The sequence below is a fragment of the Mytilus edulis genome, chromosome 13, assembly GCF_963676685.1.
Source record: "Mytilus edulis chromosome 13, xbMytEdul2.2, whole genome shotgun sequence".
NCBI classification, from domain to species: domain Eukaryota; kingdom Metazoa; phylum Mollusca; class Bivalvia; order Mytilida; family Mytilidae; genus Mytilus; species Mytilus edulis.
Genome location: NC_092356.1, coordinates 64,552,709 through 64,575,585, shown reverse-complemented (window position 1 = coordinate 64,575,585; position 22,877 = coordinate 64,552,709). Strand labels below are relative to the sequence as shown.

The 22,877-nt window shown below is 32.5% G+C and overlaps 3 protein-coding genes across 4 annotated transcripts in view; 2 read left to right on the top strand and 1 right to left on the bottom strand.

Moving 5' to 3' along the window:
- The first annotated feature begins 1,395 nt into the window (after positions 1–1,395).
- On the top strand, positions 1,396–8,788 carry LOC139502230 (protein toll-like). Of its 2 annotated transcripts, none has more exons than XM_071291662.1 (2): positions 1,396–2,305; positions 5,187–8,788. In XM_071291662.1, the coding sequence occupies exon 2, from the start codon at positions 5,236–5,238 to the stop codon at positions 8,614–8,616; it is 3,381 nt and encodes a 1,126-aa protein (XP_071147763.1). In that variant the 5' UTR covers positions 1,396–2,305; positions 5,187–5,235; the 3' UTR covers positions 8,617–8,788. The 2 variants fall into 2 exon arrangements, with proteins under 2 accessions (XP_071147763.1, XP_071147764.1); XM_071291663.1 differs by having other exon boundaries at positions 2,026–2,305; positions 4,582–8,788.
- Positions 8,789–11,323: 2,535 nt separating this feature from the next.
- LOC139502232 (reticulon-4 receptor-like 2) overlaps positions 11,324–22,877 on the bottom strand; it is a 32,084-nt gene continuing 20,530 nt past the window's right edge. The window contains exons 10-12 of the mRNA XM_071291665.1: positions 22,369–22,458; positions 19,737–19,987; positions 11,324–12,996 (exon numbers count right to left, since the gene is read on the bottom strand). Of these exons, the coding sequence (XP_071147766.1) occupies positions 12,919–12,996; positions 19,737–19,987; positions 22,369–22,458 (419 nt within the window). The 3' untranslated portion in view covers positions 11,324–12,918. The remainder of the gene's footprint in view (positions 12,997–19,736; positions 19,988–22,368; positions 22,459–22,877) is intronic.
- LOC139502231 (leucine-rich repeat-containing protein 15-like) overlaps positions 11,553–22,877 on the top strand; it is a 103,165-nt gene continuing 91,840 nt past the window's right edge. The window contains exon 1 of the mRNA XM_071291664.1: positions 11,553–11,599. The gene's annotated coding sequence lies outside the window, so the exon portion shown is untranslated. The remainder of the gene's footprint in view (positions 11,600–22,877) is intronic.

The window sequence follows — 22,877 nt, the reverse complement described above, 5'->3', positions numbered from 1 at the left end:
GATTGCTCATAGACAAACACCAAAGAGTTTATAGTAATAGCTTGTCATTCCATCCTTCCATATAATTGTAAAAACAAAATGTTATCGTATGGTTACTGTTATATCACTTGCTTCATTAGAATAAAATTTACATAGATGGGAGATATATTTTAGGAAAATAAGCTTATTTATGTCAAGGTCAATAGGTCAAGGTCAAACTCAATGTACACACAAATAGAATATGTGGAAAATTTATTCGATACAGAACTGATTTACAACACATCATTTCTAAATATGCATAGGCGGTAATGGTAAAAAGTAAAATCACAAAAATACTGAACTCAGAGGAAAATCTAATCGGAAAGTCCATAATCACATGGCAAAATCAAATGATAAAACACATAAAAAACGAATGGGCAAGAACTGTCATATTCCTGACTTGGTACAGGCATTTTCAAATGCAAACAATGGTAGATTAAACCTGGTTTTATAGCGCTAAGCCTCTAACTTGTTGACAGTCTCATCAAATTATGTTATACTTACAACGACGCGCGAACTAAACAGATAAAATAGTCAAAATATGGGTACAGCAGTCATCATCGTGTAACAATTCTAAAAGGAACAAATTAACAGAACACAAAAACATCTATCTACAAACATATTCATTGATTCCCGTGTCTGACGTCACAAAATTGTATACGTCACATATTTGTGTGGTACAATGTTTATACAAACAATTTAAAGATTGCACATTGGGCAATGTTAGCATACAGGGTAAAAATATCAAAAGTATGTAAGAATTTATTACAGAAATAGACCGAGATTTAAAATAGTCCAAAAGTTCTAAGAACCCACAAATAGTTCATTCCACTACGCGATGAAATAATTTTGACGTTTGTGGTTAATTTTTCGGGGTACGAAGTGGGATTATTTTCTCCGTTGATTAGCACACCCGAACATCCCTTTGTAATGCTGCTCGTCGTGGTAAAAAATGCTCTTTTAAATTTTATCTTTGAAAAATTAATACTTTGAACACATTTAATAGCTCCATAGTTTTAACACAGTTATTCTATATGTTTCTCTACTTTCCAAATCAACACAAATGGTTAAGCTCAGTCACTTGTTAAAAACAGAAACATGTCCAACATTGTCAAATATCACTACACAGATATTTTTTGTTTACACAGAATTTTTGAGAATTCCTCATTTTGAGGTGCATTAGGGGTATTGAAACATATGAAGTCTTGTTCATATGAATAAAGGAAAAGTCAACATGAAGATAATCACAGTTTCATTGTATCTCCTATTTTTGTTGTTGAAAAATACGTCATCCAGATATGATACATATGTTGTCAAGCAGGAAATCAAGCATCTTTTCAATCTCAGTTAACGTTTTTTAAGTTTGACGGGTGATTATTTATAAAGAACGATAACTCACTCCCGTAGTTTAGAAATTGAAATCTACGTCGGTCATTCTTCTTTTATGAACAAAGAGGTTTTCTAGTTTGGAATAAGAATACTTGTGTAAGGGGTAGACAAGTCAAATGTTTTTGTATTGTTGCAGTTGGACAAAGACGCAATTTGTATGCATTCTAACTTTCTTTTAATTGACATGTGTCTATGCGGACTATTAGTTTCTATAATTTAGATTATTGAACCAAGTCAGGAGTATGGCGGTTATTATCAAACAGTCCGTTTCTATGTATATTGGCGTTAGTTTTTGTATCCATTCAGTGTTTCTGTTGTTCCGTTGTTTTCCTCTTATATTTGATTTGTTTCCTGTGATTTTGGGCAGCTGCCCGATCAATACATGAATATCAAACAGCGGTATACCACTGTTGTGATTTTATACGTATACCATTTCTATATTCTTCCAAGATTTCTTATGCATTTCATTCTTTTCATTTCTTTGCCAATTTTCGTTTTATTATTTTATTTTGTCTTAAATCTTATTGTTGAAGTCTTGTTTTACTTTTTTAAAGATTTTATTCTAATCTTTTGATATAATATACGCTCCTTGTGTGATGAAGGAGTGTCCGATGGGATGATTGAATGAAGAGATCAAGTACAACACATGACACGTACGTAATGTGTTCGATTGTTGTCATTTCGACAATCATAATAATCTTATTTTATAGCAACAACAACATTTTTTCAAAAACATATTATCATGAAAAGGTACTTCAACTGTGTAATACTGATCTAGAGATATAAAAATTCACCTTGAGGATAAATCTACACATACTTCCTATTATGTATTCTAAAACGGAAAGGATTTTACCGATTCATATTTACGGTGGTATATATACACATTGAAAAAAATCAGGTTTGTTTTAGTTTATATATTATTTATAGTACTTTTTAATAGTAGAAATGTATATTAAGGAGTTGTTTTTTGGGTTAAATAAATTTACTACATAGTCTTTTAAGTTGAAAATGTTTGTTTAGTAGCCAAACGTAAATCAAATAGTGAAATATGTTGAAAAGGAAATGCAAAATTAAAGACAAAGACGATGTGTTTTGTTTGTGGTTGAGTTCTGACATTTAGTACACTCAACTATCAACTCATGATTTTTTTTTTATTTAAAAGCTAAATATAGGCTTAATAGTGTAATGATAACAATAACAATCTAGTAATATCTTACTATATATTTTCAAATTTGTTTGCCATGATAATTTCTTATACATGTTATATGTCTTATGCATTCCATATTTACAAAATCTCACCTTAAAACAAACGGGTAATTGGATGTCATTGAATTTCGAATTGATTTTTATTGATAGTTTGTTAAGTGTATTACGTACTATTAACATTTTATTGTACAAGGTAAAAATATCATGTCTCCACCAGAACAGATTAGTGAAGCATATCTAGTAACATATAAATGTGTTGATACACATGAACGACGTGTAACAATTAGATCATCAAAATCATGTTTACAATATGCAAGAATTTCATCTATACATGTGGTAACATCTTATGCGTTGTTTGTTAAAACACACTAAAAATTGTGTCATAGCGCAATCAGTCTGACTTTTCGTGTTCATGAAGAGTCTCTCAAAAAGTCAAATGACTTACTAGCAAAGCGTTTGCTATATATCAATTATCTGATGGCACGTGAATAGTTCAAAAAGTAAGTTTTCATAGAGAAAATTCCCGCCATATGCATTGAATTATTCAGTAAACCAGAAATATTCGCAATAACGATTTTCAAAAGTTCTTTTTTGTCCAAATTGACTCACTGTCCTGTGTATTTTCAAAACTTGTTAATACATACTGTTTAAACAGTAACGCTTTGCAAATGATCTTTTTAGGATGTTCTACCCTGTAGTAAATAACTTAAAAGAGGGGCGAAAGATACCAGAGTCAAACTCATATAATAGAAAATAAACTAACAACGCCATGGCTAAAAATAAAAAAGACAAACAGACAAACAGTAGTACACATGACACAACATAGAAAACTAAAGAATAAGCAACACGAACCCCACCAGAAACTGGGGGTATTCTCATGTGATCCGGAAGGGTAAGCAGATCCTGCTCCACATGTGGCACCCGTCGTATTGCTCATGTAACAAAATAAATATTAAGATGTATTTGGCAAAATCTTTCGAAACTTTAGGTCTTAAATTCAATCCTGTTGAACTTCGTACTTTATTCGGTCTTTTCAACTGTTTTAATTCGAGCTTCACTGATGATGTTTTTGTATATCAAGCGCGTCTGGCCTTTAAAATTGTAATCCTTGTGTCATCCTGGATAACAATAAGGCTTAATTAAAAAGAAATAAGTTACATTATAAATTTAAAAATATATTCCCATGGAACTTTGCTTGTATTCAGTTGTCGTGTTTTGTAAATTGTAATATACAGTATAGTGAAATTACTAAAACATTACATTTACAAAAATATTTTTCTCACATATTCTAAACTCTTTAAACCTAGTGATTTTTTTATAATTGAATTTGTATCCTTTTACATACAAATATGAAACTTTTTTTTCTTCATTTGAATCATTTCCTCAATTAGAAATTCAAATCTTATCTCATGTAAATAGAAAACAAGAAACAAAGGAAGTACTTCGGAAACGATATGTTGATATCAATAATGTGTTTATTTTTATAAATGCCCTGTTTACAAAACTTTGATTTTTTTTTTGAAAAACTAAGGATTTTCTTATCCCAGGCATAGATAACCTTAGCCGTTTTTGGCACAACTTTTTGGAATTTTGGATCCTCAGTGCTCTTCAACTTTGTACTTATTTGGCTTTATAAATATTAAGATATGAGCGGCACTGATGAGTCTTATGTAGACGAAACGCGCGTCTGGCGTACTCAAATAAAATCCTGGTACCTTTGATAACTATTGAGACTCTTCTTTAATCTCTCCGAACAATTTGGGGACATTTTGATTGTGCCATGATTCTTTTACTCTCATAATGTAATTATGTACAAGTTATAGTTATAATTTTAATCAAATGCTGCCACAAAATACAGCTAAGATTATAACATTATGAAAACATGCATCTTTGCACAACAATCGGTAATATACTCAACATCTTTTAAAAGTAAATTTGTTTATTGATTTATATAAAAAATTATAACAGAAAAAAAAGAAAGAGGAAGTAATCAAAGATTCTCATGGAGGGTGTGCAAATCCTGCTCCACATGTGGCACCCGTCGTGTTGCTGAACTAAGTATCAACGCTGTGTCAAGTCATGTTAGGAACGTAGCAAGAAGTATGCTGGTGCTTATATCAGTAATATGCTATGATAAATTGACACCCTTATTTAGTACAAAAAGTCAATTCGTAACCAAATAAAAGATAATAAGTATTAGGGTAACTTTAGAATTGTAGAATTTTTATTTCCATTCCTGCAAGTTCAAATGACGTGGTCAATAAATGCTAGCTGCCTGCAATTCAACAACTCACTGTTTGTCGGTGTATGCCTTATCTTTATAATAGATATAAGAAGATTGGTATGGGTGCCAATGAGTCAACTCCCCATCCAAGTCACAAATTATAAAAGTAAACCATTATAGGTCAAGGTACGGTGTACACAAATGTGACCTTTGATTCAGTTCATAAAAATTCATAAATGTATTTATACTTAATTAAAACAAACGGCTGCTTATATTATATTTTTAATGCTTGTGTTGCCATATAAGGTTATTCCATGATTATTTACTAGCTTTAGCAATCTCTTTACAGATATCTTGCAAAGAACAAAAATATGTCATAACTCGAATATCAATGGATTATGGGTAATATAGTAAGAAATGCAACCTTTTTACTTGCATTGTCGGTGGCAGCATCAAGTGGCTTTCTGTGTCAAATGGAACTTAAACCGTTTATCTACCCTTCTCTTTACAATCAAGATTCAAAAACAGTTTATACCGTTGGACGATTAATAAAGATTCATTCAGCTGATAATTGTGATTTGAACACAACAGATATTATAAATGATTATAACTTTCCAAATGAAAGTATGACTGTTGGATTTTTTGTATTTATTTGCGATGAATATATCAAGATATCTTTCAGCCAGTTAGAAAACGCAACAATTATTTCAAATCTAATAAGCTATGTTCAGCTAGACAAATGTAGTTTTGATTTAGAAGGTATTGATCCGTTCTTTGTAATAACTAATACACGTGTATTTACAATATTGACAGCTAATTTTACTTCTTTTCAAGCGATAGATAACAGGTCATCGTGTCACGGCTCCAAAAATATCCAAGCACTGGGTCTAAACTGTATACACAATGACATGATGAGCTTTATACAGTATATGTTCAATTGTAACAATGAAACTTCCAATGTGAAGGAAATTTTAGTAAGTCAATGCATAGGAGCTATTAATCAACAAATGCTTCGTAAAATATTTCCAGATCTGCAAACATTAGAGGTTGATAACTGTGATTTAAAAGGAAAAGTGGAATTTCCGTGGTCAATCAACGATGCATTCCTCACAGATAATTTGTCACGGTCAGAGTATCTACAAAACCATCTTATAAAGTCTTTCCATCTTAATATTCCATACAACATGTTTCGGAGGCAGATATCGTTAATAAACAATGGACTTACGACAAGAAGTAGCATACAATTAAGTCGTAGGTTGCACTTTTTCAGAATTTCCAAAAACAACATTTCCTTTTTTGATGAAGATATTTTCAAAAATGTAGAAGGTCTTCAAGTTATTATATTAACTGAGCTTGGATTACGGGAAATAAGAGGACTGACTTTCTCAGGGCTGACTGAATTACTCCATCTTGATCTGAGTAAAAACGAACTAGGTGGTTTACCGTCTGGAGTTTTTGATCAGTTATCAAGCCTAACATTTCTTAGTTTAGCAAACAATAGTTTAACCGTGTTCCCGAAACAAGTGTTCTTTTACCTTAACAAACTGATTTCTTTAGATCTGGGATATAATAAGATACTAACAGTAGGTCAAGAAATACTTCCAGTTAACAGTGTAGCGTTAAACAGTGTCATTTTAAAAAACAATCCACTAAGAGATTTTCCGGTTACATTGCTTTATATACGAGGTCTAAAAACAATTGATGTTCGGTTTACCAATATTAATTTTCAAAATATGACAGCTTTGCTTGAACAGGTTGACCCGACCTCACTTATAAGAAGTGTAGAGTCTTCCAGTAGCTCGATTGACAGTGACTATCTACAAACAACAACCACTTGGAAAAAAATTGATTTAAGCCATTCTAATGTCACTGGTTTCTTTATAAAAACTAATGCAAGCGCACATGCAAAACGTATGTTGTTGATAATATTGAAGCATTTCAAATTTGTATTTTTAGCGCAATCTTTCAAATGTTATTCTGATATACTACCTTTCAATAAATTGATGCTAAACTTGACTGAGAGTGGATATTGGACAGGGGAGGAGTATTTCTACACTGAATGGACATGCAAATTACCATTTGAATTCCAAGGAAGAGCTGTTCTTAGACTCAAAGCAGAAGAGACATATTCAGTAGTCAATATAACTGACTGTCCACCTTTATGTGAATGCTACATTCGTGAAATGTTTAATGTAACCATAGTTAACTGTAGAGATAAAGAATTAAACACACTTCCGGAAAATATGCCGAGTGGAATGCTGGATATCTGGTTAGAAAATAATAATATTTCAAAACTCACCGTACGTAAATATTTAGGGAATATACGACAACTTCTTATATCCAACAATAATTTAGGTGAAATAGAACCTGATGCTTTAAAAAAGATGATTAATATAAAACGGTTGACACTAGATAATAATTTACTAATGCACATCCCAGAAAATATCAAAGATTTAGATATCGATGCGATCAGCTTGCAAAACAACCCCTTTGCTTGTGACTGTAATTCTTTGTGGTTCAAAAAATGGCTGACAGTGAATATTGATTTAATTGAAAACATCCATGATATTACTTGTCATAGTGAAAACAACGCGCTACCAATTGTTCTACTCCACGATAATAAGTTTGTATGCCACGATAGAACTGTACATCAATCTTATGTGATTCCAGTTGTCGTAGGAATATTGTTGACTTTTATTGCACTGTTTCTTGGATTCTACTTTAGAGTAGAGATAAAAGTTCTCATTTACGTTACTTTTGAATTACATCCTTTTGATCGACAGAAATGTGATAAAAGGGAGATAATAGACCTGACAATTATTCACGCTAAAGATTCGTCAGAATTTGTAGAAGAAAAATTGGTATTTCCCCTTAAACAAATGCAATTCGTTGTTTTTAGTGTTGCAAACGATTTTGTTGCTGGATATTCTTTGCAGGAAAATGTTTCCTCTGCAGTATTGCAAAGCAAACATGTTCTTCTTATATTATCCGATGATATTTTGGCAAATACGGTATTAATGGATTATACATGGGCGGAGTGTCAAAATAAAATAAAAGTAAACAGAGCTAATTTCCTGCTAGTAACAAGTGTTACAGAAAACAATGTGGTTACAGCATTAAACAAGGACGTTCAGAAGTATATCAAACTCCATAAACACTTAAAGTACAGAAATGCACTATTTTTAAGTAAAATAAAGTATACATTAAGATCATACTCAAAGAATAATCTAGGAGCTAGTCAAGATAACCTAATGGTTAAAATGAATACCAACATAGTATTTCCGTTTGAGAGGGAGCTGAAACTAACGAAAGGACATGAATATGATCTATTCTTTTGTTATTCGTGTGATGAACGTGATTACTGCCAAAACAACTTAATACCACGACTAGAAAGAGAATCGTACATAATCTGTACTCCGGATAGTCATTTTCATCCTGGTGCCTGTATATTGACAAATATTGGGCTCGCCGTTGAGTCCTCTTCACATACAATTTTTGTGACTTCAAGTTTGGAAACATTAGATGATTTACAATTGTTTGCGTTTCAAAGAGCGATCGAAAAGACACGTCTTAGCAAATACAACCATTTAATAGTGATATTTCTGCAGGATAAGACAAGTAAAATAGATGACAGAGATATAAAGAATTATCTTAATTCTTATGTGTACTTAGATGTTACAGACCGTAATTTTATGGCAAAGTTGAAAAGTGCGCTTATGCCGCAAATTAAGGTTAAATTGTCGGATACATATATTATTATTAAAAATGGTGTAACTTAATTTTTTCTGGTCTGAAGATTGCAATATGAATATTGTAGCACGCAATGTACTACCTCTCAAGAAACAGCTGATGTGATATTGTTTAAATGATAACTTTGTATTATGTTTGAGAATATTTTAAGTTGTTTTGATCTTCCAAATGATATTATTAAATCACAGATACATGTATGTATATATTATTTTATTACATGTTTAGTATCAGAACCTTACTGCTATGATATCACTCAAAGAATTTAAATGATCAAGAGATAGAATGAAATTCAAAACAGTGTGGCTGTGGCCATTGATTGACACAATAAATTCATACATTGACTGGGACAATTTACGTGAACGTTTGTCTGTAACGACCACTGTTCACGACGTACCTACGATAGACATTTAAACTGTGGGGTCACCAAGGTTTCTTAACGCCTTTTATTATAAAATAATTCGAAAAATTAATCAGAAATAACCTTTATGTTTAGATTTATATAATTGATATAAATCAAAACATCGTGTTATTTCTGATTAATTTTTTCGAATTACTTTATTAAGGTGTTGAGAACCTTTGGTGACCCCATAGTTTAAGTGTCTTTAAAAAGTACACAGTGAGCAATGGTCATTACATACAAACGTTCACCTAAATTGTCCCAGTCAATGGATGAGTTTAATGTGTCAATCAATGGCCACAGCTACACTGTTTTGAATGTCATTCTAATATTTTACCTACTGCCCGATTTTTGAGCTTATCTTTCTTTGTTATATTTTTTCACTGAAAGCATACCATTGAGGTCCCGCTGCAAATGTTTGCACCTGTCCTAAGTCAGGAATCTGATGTACAGTAGTTGTCGTTTGTTTATGTAATAATACATACATGTTTATGTAATATATATTAGATTAGACCGTTGGTTTTCCCGTTTGAATGGTTTTACACTAGTAATTTTGGGGCCCTTTATAGCTTGTTGCTCGGTGTGAGCCAAGGCTCCGTGTTGAAGGCCGTACTTTAACCTATAATGGTTTACTTTTTAAATTGTTATTTGTATGGAGAGTTGTCTTATTGGCACTCACACCACATCTTCCTATATCCATTGAGGTGTGTTTTATTTTTGGAATTTGCCAAGTGACTGTGACTGCTAAAAGACATGATATAATCTGTTGTCCCACTGTCATTATCAGTCTGCTCTGGTTTTAATTAAATTGTATATCACCGCATTGTGAAGTGAAATGCATTGACCCGAACTTAATTACTTTGACCAAGATATATAATCAAGGGTCAAAATGATTGAACCGACATTTATAAGTTTGACCCGAACCTATTAAGACATCTTCCTGATTGCTGTTGAAATAGGGGCAGGACCTTTTTTCGGGACGTCGGGACTGGGTGTTTTTTTGCTCGGAATTTGGGGATTGACCCTTTTGGGATCCATCATTCTTTTTTAGAACTTCGAGATGGCAGGATTTAAATTGTTTTTGAATTCGGGACCTCGGGATTTCATGTTTTTAAGCCCAGGATTTCGGGTTTAGGACCCCTCCGACCCCCTCCCCCCTCTTGAAACACATCAAAGCATGCAATAATCATTACGCAATTCCAAGCCGGTAAATCGGTTATCTTAATGTTTGCATATTCGTATTTTCAATTTATAGTTTATACTGACGGCCTTCAACAATGAGCAAAACACATACATGTACATATCGTCAGCTATAAAATGACCTTATGTGCTACATTTCAATGCTTAAAGAAAACCAGCCAATAGGTTTTTTTTAAATAAAAAAATCCGATTTTTAGAAAGATCTAGTCAATAAGATACTGTCGAGTACAAATCAAATACTACTCATTATAGAATATCACTGGTTTGATTTTTCAATTTTAAAGTTTTCCAGAGTTCGGTATTTTTGTGATTTTACTTTATAAAAAAGTCATGTAGCAAAATATCTTATAACATGTATAACAATTTAAGAAAGTCGATTTATGCTTTAGTTCTCACAAAAGTTTTTTTTAATAAAATAGCTTATTCAATAAGTTATTGCTTAACTTAATCACAGATACAAACATTATTTAGAATGAAACGTAGTTAACTATGTAGGACAAAATGCATTCAGGATATCAGTTCTTATAATAAACATTTTGTAAAAGTAAATTAGTTCAAGGTTTTCGCCCAGTTAAAGAGTCGTAATATTGTGCGAACTGACACGGAAACAGTTCAGTGCAGATACGTACTTACTTAATTTTACCTGACGATCATCTCAATTATCAATATCATTTCGACGGATTCCTTTACATTTTTCGTAAAACTTTTGTAGATTCGATTTCACAAAAAAAACTTACGACTAAGATTGGTCGTTAGTCATGAACAATTCAGTATACTTACGATCAATTTTAGTCGTAAGTACATTTGTGAAACTGACAAAATATCGTCTCTGTTATCCGAATGAACATTCGTTACCAGGGGCGGATCCAGCCATTTTAAAAAGGGGGGTTCCCAACCCAGATTAAAGGGGGGGTTCCAGCTATTTGCTCCCATTCAAATGCATTGATCGGCCAAAACAAAGGGGGGGTTCCAACCCCCAGAACCCCCCCCCACCCCCCCCCCCCCCCCTCTGGATCCGCGCCTGGTTACAAAGCTGTTTTGGTAGCATATCCTTGGTGTAATTGTGGTTAAGATTAAAGTTATACGTCAGTGAGTCCGCAAGCCAGTGTCACAAAATACCAATATAAATGTCGAGAGGGTTAAATAAGGATATTTAATATCAATGTGAACAAAATAATTGAACATTACAAACATATACAATGTAGTAAATGAGTAATTTAAAAAATATATCTATTTTCATATAGTTCTTTTAATGATTTAAAATACAACAATATGATCCATGTTTAAACATTACTAAAAGCATTTATACAACAAAAGTAATATCTTCCTATATCACCTTTGAATCTGAATGACTTCCGATAGGATATTATGAAAGGATACGATCAAGTACAATGAACCTTCTTTTCTAAAGGATCGTAAGTATTTATCTTGATTAAGGAATCATTTCTATTCATACAACAACTTGTAGGTTTTCTTAACTTTTATTTAAGTATTCAAGAAGTAGAAATAGGAAAATGTAAGATGAAATCTTATCGAGAATTTCAAGTAGGTTTAATCTTTATTTGACGATATTTGACAATTACGGAAGTCGATACCATTTATGAAATGTACGATCATGGGCGTTTTCATTTGAAATGCTATATATGACCCCATTTTTGAACTATGCTATTGTTTTAATAGTTTGAAGTAAATATATATGATATAATGCTTCTGAACGAGTGTGCTTATCTTATTCAAATATTGATTAAAAGTCGTTTAACATGTGATTGCATTCTCACTTATGATTATTTAATATAAAAAAATCACAATATTGTGGTTTTTCATTACTGATTAGCATTGTCGTTGCCATTATGTTTGCATATATCGTTAGACAAATTGCGACTCCTATCGGTTGTGGACATTTGAGCAAAACCCCCCCTGCAGGACATTTAAGCGATAAAAAAAAAGAACGTTTGAGTACACATTAAACCGACTAGTTTGATAAATTATGTAGATGATATGGTTTGATAATAATAATGTTTTACGTGTATTATAACTTCTTCCTTAATTTGCTATAATTGAGTTTTTCTTGAATAGTATACATGATATACTTTGATTTGTTTTAAGAACCTCAATCAATACTAATGATAATACAAAAAAGATGGTGCAAACACTTACAATAATAAACAAAAACATGCACGTGATAGTTAGGTACAAAAAAAATGTATCACGTGACATATACATTCTGTCAATGTATTACAGTCTTGGTTTCTTCGTATTTAGTCATTTAGGAATGGGACGCCATTTTGTTAGTTTTACGAAATTCTTCGTAACTTCAAGACTCAGAATAAATTTCGTCGACAAGTATATTATTTAATTCCTGACATCTTATTGTTATGTTACTAAGGTGTCAGCTAACTGTTTCCTTGAATGTCTAACCGGTATCAAGACTGTGTTTCATTCTAAACTAAACCTTTATTAAACCAAAACAATTGCAAAAAAATAAGGATTTCAACCAACGACATAACCACAACAAAAAAAAAACAGATAAAAAGATCGCAGATAAAAAGCAAGACGAAAATTTGCACAATTTGCTCCGTCAAAAGAAGCATATCCATGGTGATTGTTCTTTTTTTTTCCACCTCTTTGTTTTTAATGTATTTTTTAGTTTTGTTATTTTGCTGAAATAAGCTCATAGATCAGATATCAAAAGAAGGTCACAACATTTTTTTTTCTTTCTCTTCTGTAACTCTCGTTAGACGTATATCAGGTCAAGACCGTTTTCATCTTCTATTGCGCCTTGTTCATAATATCTTCGACGTTTTTTATCCTCCTAAAATCATAAATGGAATATGTTATTCTTTTCATGACTGTTTTTTGCTATTTAAAATATTCATCATTATACATACTACAATACTATAAACAATTTGTGGGTTTTTTTACATCACAACAATGCGTTCCTGTTTTGAAGAATGAATTAAAAACTTGATTGAGCTTAAAAATCATTTTAAGGATACACATTGCAATTCGTCTCGGACAGACAAGACGACAGTCTCAATTACGGACAGACACGGCAATAAGTCCCTTTCATGGATAAACACGGCAATAAGTCTCATTTCCCGGACAGACACGACAATTAATCTCATTTCCTGGACAGACACGACAATTAATCTCATTTCAAGGACAGACAAGGCAATACGTCTCATTTCACAGACAAACAAGGCAATACGACCCATGTCACGGACAGACAAGACAATAAGTATCATTTAAAGGACAGACAAGGCAATAAGTCTCATTTCACGGACAAACAAGGCAATAAGTCTTATTTCAAGGACAGACAAGACAATATGTATCATTTAAAGGACAGACAAGGCAATAAGTCTCATTTCAAGGACAAACAAGGCAATAAGTCTTATTTCATGGGCAGACAAGGCAATAAGTCTTATTTCACAGACACTCAAACAAGGCAATTAGTTTCATTTCATGGACAGACAAGACAAAAAGTCTCATTTCACGGACAGACAAGGCAATAAGTCTTATTTCACGGACAGATAAGGCAATAAGTCTCATTTCGCGGACATACAAGAAAATGGTCTTATTTCACGGACAGACACGACAATAAGTCTTAGTTCACCGAAAGACAGAGCGATTATAGACTTATTTCTCGGATATACAAGATAAGAAGTCTTATTTCACAGATATACATGTACAAGGAATAAGTCTCAATTCACGAATATACAAAGCAATACGTCTCATTTCACGGACAGAAAAAAACGTTATCCCAATTTAAGGTCTGACAAGATATGAAGTACCATTTTATGGAAAGACAAGACTAATATTCTTATTTCACGAACAGAATATATAGCAATCTCATTACAAGAACAGACATTACACACGTTTCAATTAAAGGGCAAATAAAACTTTACTTAGTCACATAGATAGATAGGACTGTAGCCTCATTTTGTGGATAGATGAGACAGAATTCTATTTCACGGACAGAGACGACCTTAGTCTCATTTCAAGGACAGACAAAACATAATTTAGTCTCATTTCATGGATAGATAGGACAGCAGTCTTATTTCACGGAGATACAAGACGGAAGTCACGTTCCGGGACATCTGTATTTAGTTCCTGCTAGGAGCTGTTACTTTCACATTGCAAAAATAATGATATATTATATTAGAAGGTTTATCTATATTGTTACTCTTTTGAAATTTGTAGTTACAGCCTCTTTCTTTCTGTTTTTTCTCTCCCCCTTTTTGGTGGTGTAAATGGGGCCGTGTTGCTTTGGTTTGTACATTTTGCTCTACTGGTTATATTCATCAATAAGAAATAAATAAAGTGGAAACGGATGATGTGTCAAAGAGACAACAATCTAACCAAAGATCAGAAAATAGTCCAAAGCAACCGAAAGGTCTGTCTTAACACTGCGAGAAAACCCGGCACCCGTAGGCGGGCTTCAGCTGCCCCCTAAACAAAAATGTGTACTAGTTCAGCGATAATGGACGCCACATCAAAATCCCAAACTTATAAACGAACAAAATTTTACAAAAATTACAAGACTAAGAAATACCGTAAAAAACGAAACAAATGACAATGATAAATTATGCATTAACAGCCGACTACTACAGAAGCAGTTACAGACATGCAGCTCTAGACCTAAATTACATTGATTGATAGATTGTGTTTTCATCATATAACAATCAAGTGCAATCCCTCCTTAAAGTGTTTAGTATCGTATTATCACAAATAAACGGAAAAGAACATAACCTGTAGCTTGCCAATAACTAGACCTGTATCATGCCAATAACAAGTTTAAGAATAAATGATTGTATTTCCTATGCGAAGACCCGTCAATCAATATTAATTCTAAATAATCCATATTTAATGACCTGACAACAGTATCGTTAGTATATCTCTCATGAATAAGTTTGTTTAAGGATCGGAAGGGTACGAAATCCATATTTAATGACCTGACAACAGTATCGTTAGTATATCTCTCATGAATAAGTTTGTTTAAGGATCGGAAGGGTACGATAAATGGCTGACCCGTGTTAAGAGAGAGCCATATCTCTTGCACGTTAAAAACACCCTTGTAGATTTCGAAAAAGAGCAGACTAATGCCGCTACAAGGCAGCACTCGAACCCGCAAAGTGGAAAGAGATTAATATAAGTTGCAACACTTGTTTCCCAATCCACTATAAATAAATATGTTTAAACTAAAGATTTTTTGAGGTTTTGAGCTGAATGACGACATCTTTGTTATTTTTAAGATTGTTACCATGAATGATTGTATGTGAAATACATGTACCTGAACGTATAAAATGTCTTCACGTTGATTTCTATTTACGAATGATTTTTTTGTACGGATGATTTAAAAAATTCACTGAGAGTTTTGACAAGTTTTTAATATTGAAAACCCTGGTGTTATAATTTTTTTGTGTTAAAATCTAATACGTCTTTTCATACACGAGCGAATCGAACAAGTAGAAATATTATACTAACACCATCAGATGGTGACAACGGAACGTCGACATTTAAACATGTATAATTAACAATGATTAACAGAAAATAATCCCCTTATCGTAAATTTGGGAATTAAGTTTTCCGTTTAAAATTAAAAATAGATATCAAGATCCAGAAAAGAGCAGTGAGCATGCCTAGTATTAGATTTATCTAAATTTAGTTCAACAGATCTAATTGCTCTTGACAATGACGAATGCATGTACAGTAAAGAGATTTATCCTGCTTAAAATTTAGGATATAAATCAGCTAAAGGTTTTATTATTTTTTTGTGGCAGATATCGTTTCTGTGGGTTTTTGCTGATATATATCCTTAATTTTAACTCGTAACGATACAGAAAGAGATCCGCAATATGTTGTACACAGTTAGTTCCTATTAGAATTCCGGTTACTTAACGATATCCGGAACCTATATAGTAAACCCATGTGCTATCTTGAAAAAATTCGAGTGCAGTCATCGTATCGGAGCAGGTCCATTGAACATAGTTCTTTTGTTTGTTGTTACTAAAAAATGACATAACAGCGTATAAACATATATATTTGCATTCTGACATGTCAAATACTGATTTAATTATGCGTGGGATTTTTTATTGCTATTATGAAGCAAAGTGATATATAGAGAAGAAGAAAAAACATTGAACACCAATATGAGCATGCAATTTATCAAGTACTTCGAACACATGATACTTTCTATAATTAAATATAATTTTGTAAGTTTGTGTGCTTAATTAACAAACAAACCTATGTTACTTACATCATCGTCCATTGGAATTGACTTTAATTGACAAACAAACCTATGTTACTTACATCATCGTCCACTGGAATTGACTTTAATTGACAAACAAACCTATGTTACTTACATCATCGTCCACTGGAATTGACTTTGATTGACAAACAAACCTATGTTACTTACATCATCGTCCATTGGAATTGACTTTGATTGACAAACAAACCTATGTTACTTACATCATCGTCCATTGGAATTGACTTTGATTGACAAACAAACCTATGTTACCATGGTTACTTACATCATCGTCCATTGGAATTGACTTTGATTGACAAACAAACCTATGTTACTTACATCATCGTCCACTGGAATTGACTTTGATTGACAAACAAACCTATGTTACTTACATCATCGTCCATTGGAATTGACATTTAATTGACAAACAAACCTATGTTACTTACATCATCGTCCATTGGAATTGACTTTAATTGACAAACAAACCTATATTACTTACATCATCGTCCATTGGAATTGACTTTAATTGACAAACAAACCTATGTTACTTACATCATCGTCCATTGGAATTGACTTTAATTGACAAACAAACCTATGTTACTTACATCATCGTCCATTGGAATTGACTTTAATTGACAAACAAACCTATGTTACTTACATCATCGTCCATTGGAATTGACTTTGATTGACAAACAAACCTATGTTACTTACATCATCGTCCATTGGAATTGACTTTGATTGACAAACAAACCTATGTTACTTACATCATCGTCCATTGGAATTGACTTTAATTAACAAACAAACCTATGTTACTTACATCATCGTCCATTGGAATTGACTTTAATTGACAAACAAACCTATGTTACTTACATCATCGTCCATTGGAATTGACTTTAATTGACAAACAAACCTATGTTACTTACATCATCGTCCATTGGAATTGACTTTAATTGACAAACAAACCTATGTTACTTACATCATCGTCCATTGGAATTGACTTTAATTGACAAACAAACCTATGTTACTTACATCATCGTCCATTGGAATTGACTTTAATTGACAAACAAACCTATGTTACTTACATCATCGTCCATTGGAATTGACTTTAATTGACAAACAAACCTATGTTACTTACATCATCGTCCATTGGAATTGACTTTAATTGACAAACAAACCTATGTTACTTACATCATCGTCCATTGGAATTGACTTTAATTGACAAACAAACCTATGTTACTTACATCATCGTCCATTGGAATTGACTTTAATTGACAAACAAACCTATGTTACTTACATCATCGTCCATTGGAATTGACTTTAATTGACAAACAAACCTATGTTACTTACATCATCGTCCATTGGAATTGACTTTAATTGACAAACAAACCTATGTTACTTACATCATCGTCCATTGGAATTGACTTTGATTGACAAACAAACCTATGTTACTTACATCATCGTCCATTGGAATTGACTTTAATTGACAAACAAACCTATGTTACTTACATCATCGTCCATTGGAATTGACTTTGATTGACAAACAAACCTATGTTACTTACATCATCGTCCATTGGAATTGACTTTAATTGACAAACAAACCTATGTTACTTACATCATCGTCCATTGGAATTGACTTTGATTGACAAACAAACCTATGTTACTTACATCATCGTCCATTGGAATTGACTTTGATTGACAAACAAACCTATGTTACTTACATCATCGTCCATTGGAATTGACTTTGATTGACAAACAAACCTATGTTACTTACATCATCGTCCATTGGAATTGACTTTGATTGACAAACAAACCTATGTTACTTACATCATCGTCCATTGGAATTGACTTTGATTGACAAACAAACCTATGTTACTTACATCATCGTCCATTGGAATTGACTTTAATTGACAAACAAACCTATGTTACTTACATCATCGTCCATTGGAATTGACTTTAATTGACAAACAAACCTATGTTACTTACATCATCGTCCATTGGAATTGACTTTGATTGACAAACAAACCTATGTTACTTACATCATCGTCCATTGGAATTGACTTTGATTGACAGACAAACCTATGTTACTTACATCATCGTCCATTGGAATTGACTTTGATTGACAAACAAACCTATGTTACTTACATCATCGTCCATTGGAATTGACTTTGATTGACAAACAAACCTATGTTACTTACATCATCGTCCATTGGAATTGACTTTAATTGACAAACAAACCTATGTTACTTACATCATCGTCCATTGGAATTGACTTTAATTGACAAACAAACCTATGTTACTTACATCATCGTCCATTGGAATTGACTTTGATTGACAGACAAACCTATGTTACTTACATCATCGTCCATTGGAATTGACTTTGATTGACAGACAAACCTATGTTACTTACATCATCGTCCATTGGAATTGACTTTGATTGACAAACAAACCTATGTTACTTACATCATCGTCCATTGGAATTGACTTTGATTGACAAACAAACCTATGTTACTTACATCATCGTCCATTGGAATTGACTTTGATTGACAAACAAACCTATGTTACTTACATCATCGTCCATTGGAATTGACTTTAATTGACAAACAAACCTATGTTACTTACATCATCGTCCATTGGAATTGACTTTGATTGACAAACAAACCTATGTTACTTACATCATCGTCCATTGGAATTGACTTTGATTGACAAACAAACCTATGTTACTTACATCACCGTCCATTGGAATTGACTTTGATTGACAAACAAACCTATGTTACTAACATCATCGTCCATTGGAATTGACTTTAATTGACAAACAAACCTATGTTACTTACATCATCGTCCATTGGAATTGACTTTGATTGACAAACAAACCTATGTTACTTACATCATCGTCCATTGGAATTGACTTTAATTGACAAACAAACCTATGTTACTTACATCATCGTCCATTGGAATTGACTTTGATTGACAAACAAACCTATGTTACTTACATCACCGTCCATTGGAATTGACTTTGATTGACAAACAAACCTATGTTACTAACATCATCGTCCATTGGAATTGACTTTAATTGACAAACAAACCTATGTTACTTACATCATCGTCCATTGGAATTGACTTTGATTGACAAACAAACCTATGTTACTTACATCATCGTCCATTGGAATTGACTTTAATTGACAAACAAACCTATGTTACTTACATCATCGTCCATTGGAATTGACTTTGATTGACAAACAAACCTATGTTACTAACATCATCGTCCATTGGAATTGACTTTGATTGACAAACAAACCTATGTTACTTACATCATCGTCCATTGGAATTGACATTTGATTGTTACTCTTTTTTTCTTTGTCTGCTCCATTAATGGCGGTGTTTGTCGTAGATTTGTTCTTGTTTAAAGTATCCTCCCTATCGGAGTTGTCCCCACCAAAGCCTTTATGGGGACTGACCGACGATGTGTTTATCCTTTTTAGCATTGTTTTAGACAGACCGTAGACGGCAAGCGTACTTGCGACAGCACCAGCAGCAGCAAATGTAGCAGTTGCTGTAAACCCTGGAAAATGAAATAGATATAGGAAGATGTGGCATGAGTGCCAATCAGACAACTCTCCATTCATGCAAGTAACAATTTATAAAAGTAAACCATTATAGGTTATAGTACGGCCTTCAACATGGAGCTATGGCTCACACCGACAAATAGTACACTATGATAAATGATAACAAACACAGACCACATTAATCTATTTAAAATAGTTTACAGTTTAAACACCGTGGTAAATAATTATAAATACAGGCTTATAAATGCTTGCTGGTCGGTGTGAGCGTAGGCTCTGTATTGAAGATATAATAGTTTACATTTACAAATTGTGACTCGTATGAGAGAGTTGTTGCATTGGCACTCAAACCACATATTCTAATATCTACTTATCAATATATTCACCATAAAGCACAGCGTTAATACCATGGTAATGGTTTATAAATGCAGATCCTATAAATCTGTTTACCATAATGTACCGCGTTAACACCATGATAAATAGTAAAAAAAACCACAGACTTTATCAATCTACTTACTATAATTTACTGTTTAAACTCCATCGTAAATCATTATAAACGCAGACTTAATAATTCTTGTTGTTCGGTGTTAGCCTAGGCTCTGTGTTGGAAATATTATAGTTTTACTTTTACAAATTGTGACTTGGATGAGAGAGTTGTCGCATTAGAACTTATACCACATCTTTTAATATCTACTTATCAATATATTCAATAAATAGCGTTTCACAGCGTTAAAATAATGGAAAATAATTTCCACAGTATAAAAACCATGGTAAATAATCAAAAACAGTCTTTATTAATCTGTTCACCATAATGTCAGCGTAAACACCATGGTAAATGATAATAAATACAGACTTTATCAATCTATTTACCATAATTACGGTGTAAATACCATGGTTAATCATAAGTACATAGTTATTAATGCTTGTTGTTCGGTGTGATCCAAGGCTCCGTGTTAAAGCTATAAGTGTTTGCTTTTACAAATTGTGACTTGGATGAGAGAGTTGTCTCATTGGCACTCATACAACACCTTGAGTATAACTACTATCAATCTATTTACAATCAAACACAGTGTAAACCTCATGGTAAATATTAATAATTATAGACTGTATCAATCTGTTTACTATAATGTACAGTGTAAACCTCATGGTAAATATTTATAATTATAGACTGTATCAATCTGTTTACTATAATGTACAGTGTAAATCTCATGGTAAATATTTATAATTATAGACTGTATCAATCTGTTTACTATAATGTACTGTCTGATTGTAAATCCTGGTAAAAAATTATATACTTTATTTATTTATTCACTACACAGGCTTTGTCACGAGAAGTTATTGTGAAATATTTCATGTGCATTACACGTTAAATACACATTAAATACACATTGAATTCACGTGAAATGAGATTCCCGTGAATTGCACGTGATAAAAATTTGTCTATGTATTATTAATAGTGTAAACCCTAGTAAATAATTATCAATCTAAATCTATTAATCTATTGACCTAAATGTACAGTGATAACATCATTGAAATAATTAAAAATACAGACATAATCATTCTATTTTCCATAAAGTACCATGTTAACACCATGGGAAATATTCATAAATACAGACTTTATCAATATATTTTCAATTATGTACAATAATTTAATTTTGGATGAAACATGTCTTCTGATTGACTGACGTTGTTTTGTTTATCAAATCATAGACATAGTTTTGTCATGTGACCGTGACGTCATCAAAAAAATTTCATGATTTAATCCGGTTTAAAATGGAATTGAGAATAAAATTAGAATCAATGACTGTAATATTTTCTGTCTACGCGGGTTATTCAGTGTGCACGACATTTTTGATCTTATTTCTTCATAGACTAAAAAAAAATACTACAGTCATTCCTTAAATTTTAATAACACCATGGTAAATATTCATAAAAAAACCAACTTTATCAATCTTTATTTCTTAGAAAATATTATAAAATATATTTGTAACTTTGAAGACAGTCAAACTTGCAACACTAATTCTGACTAAATTTGACTGAAAATTGATTTAATCGTTCAATTCTTGTTTTGTAGCGTTCCATCCTTTGTGTATTGAAAAATACTATATGCTTGTTGGTTAGATTTCTGACAGCTACACTGTTCAAAAATTTGGGGGACGGGATCAAAACTTCTCACATCTTGAATTTCATCATTTGTTTTGATTGTTTTCTTCTGTACTCGATCTTACAACCTATACAGGAATGCTGTTAATTTCAGATGGTTTGGGTATTCTCTAAAGAACTATGAAGTCTTCAAATTATGACTTCTATTTATTTCATTCGAAGTGTTGCAAACCTTTCTTTGTGACGAAATACAGATTACTAAGTATTAGAATGTTACCTGTTTCTGACTCATTTTCTTCCTCGTGTTCAGCAGTTTCATCTGTCGTTTCAGTTGTAATATCCGCACTAGTTGTGTCATGTGTTTCATCTTTACATAAAAATTTGGATATTATTGTTTTAGTTATCATGAGAACAGATAAAACATATTCATCGTTTAACCATAACGGACAGTGTTTACGCCCTGGTATACAATTAAGAATTAAACAATATATTTACAATAATGCACAGTGTTACCACAATGGTAAATTTATATCTCAGAATATAAATCATCTTTTATTATTATGTAATAATGCTGCATTTGATTGGATGAGACACATGGTATTTTTCACCAATTTCTATGTATTGAGATTTTCTTTTCTCTGCCGGGGTATTTGTCATTAGTATTTGTCATTAGGAAATTCCATGTGTCAGGGTATTTGAGGGGGCGGAAAGGGGGGTACCTTTCTCCTTTCTCCCACCCCTTCTCTCCTTTCTCCCGCCCCTGTTCTCCTTTCTTCCGTCCCTCCT

Excerpts from the sequence above, each read along its gene's own strand:
- LOC139502230 (XM_071291662.1), top strand. The coding sequence starts at position 5,236 with ATGGGTAATATAGTAAGAAATGCAACCTTTTTACTTGCATTGTCGGTG.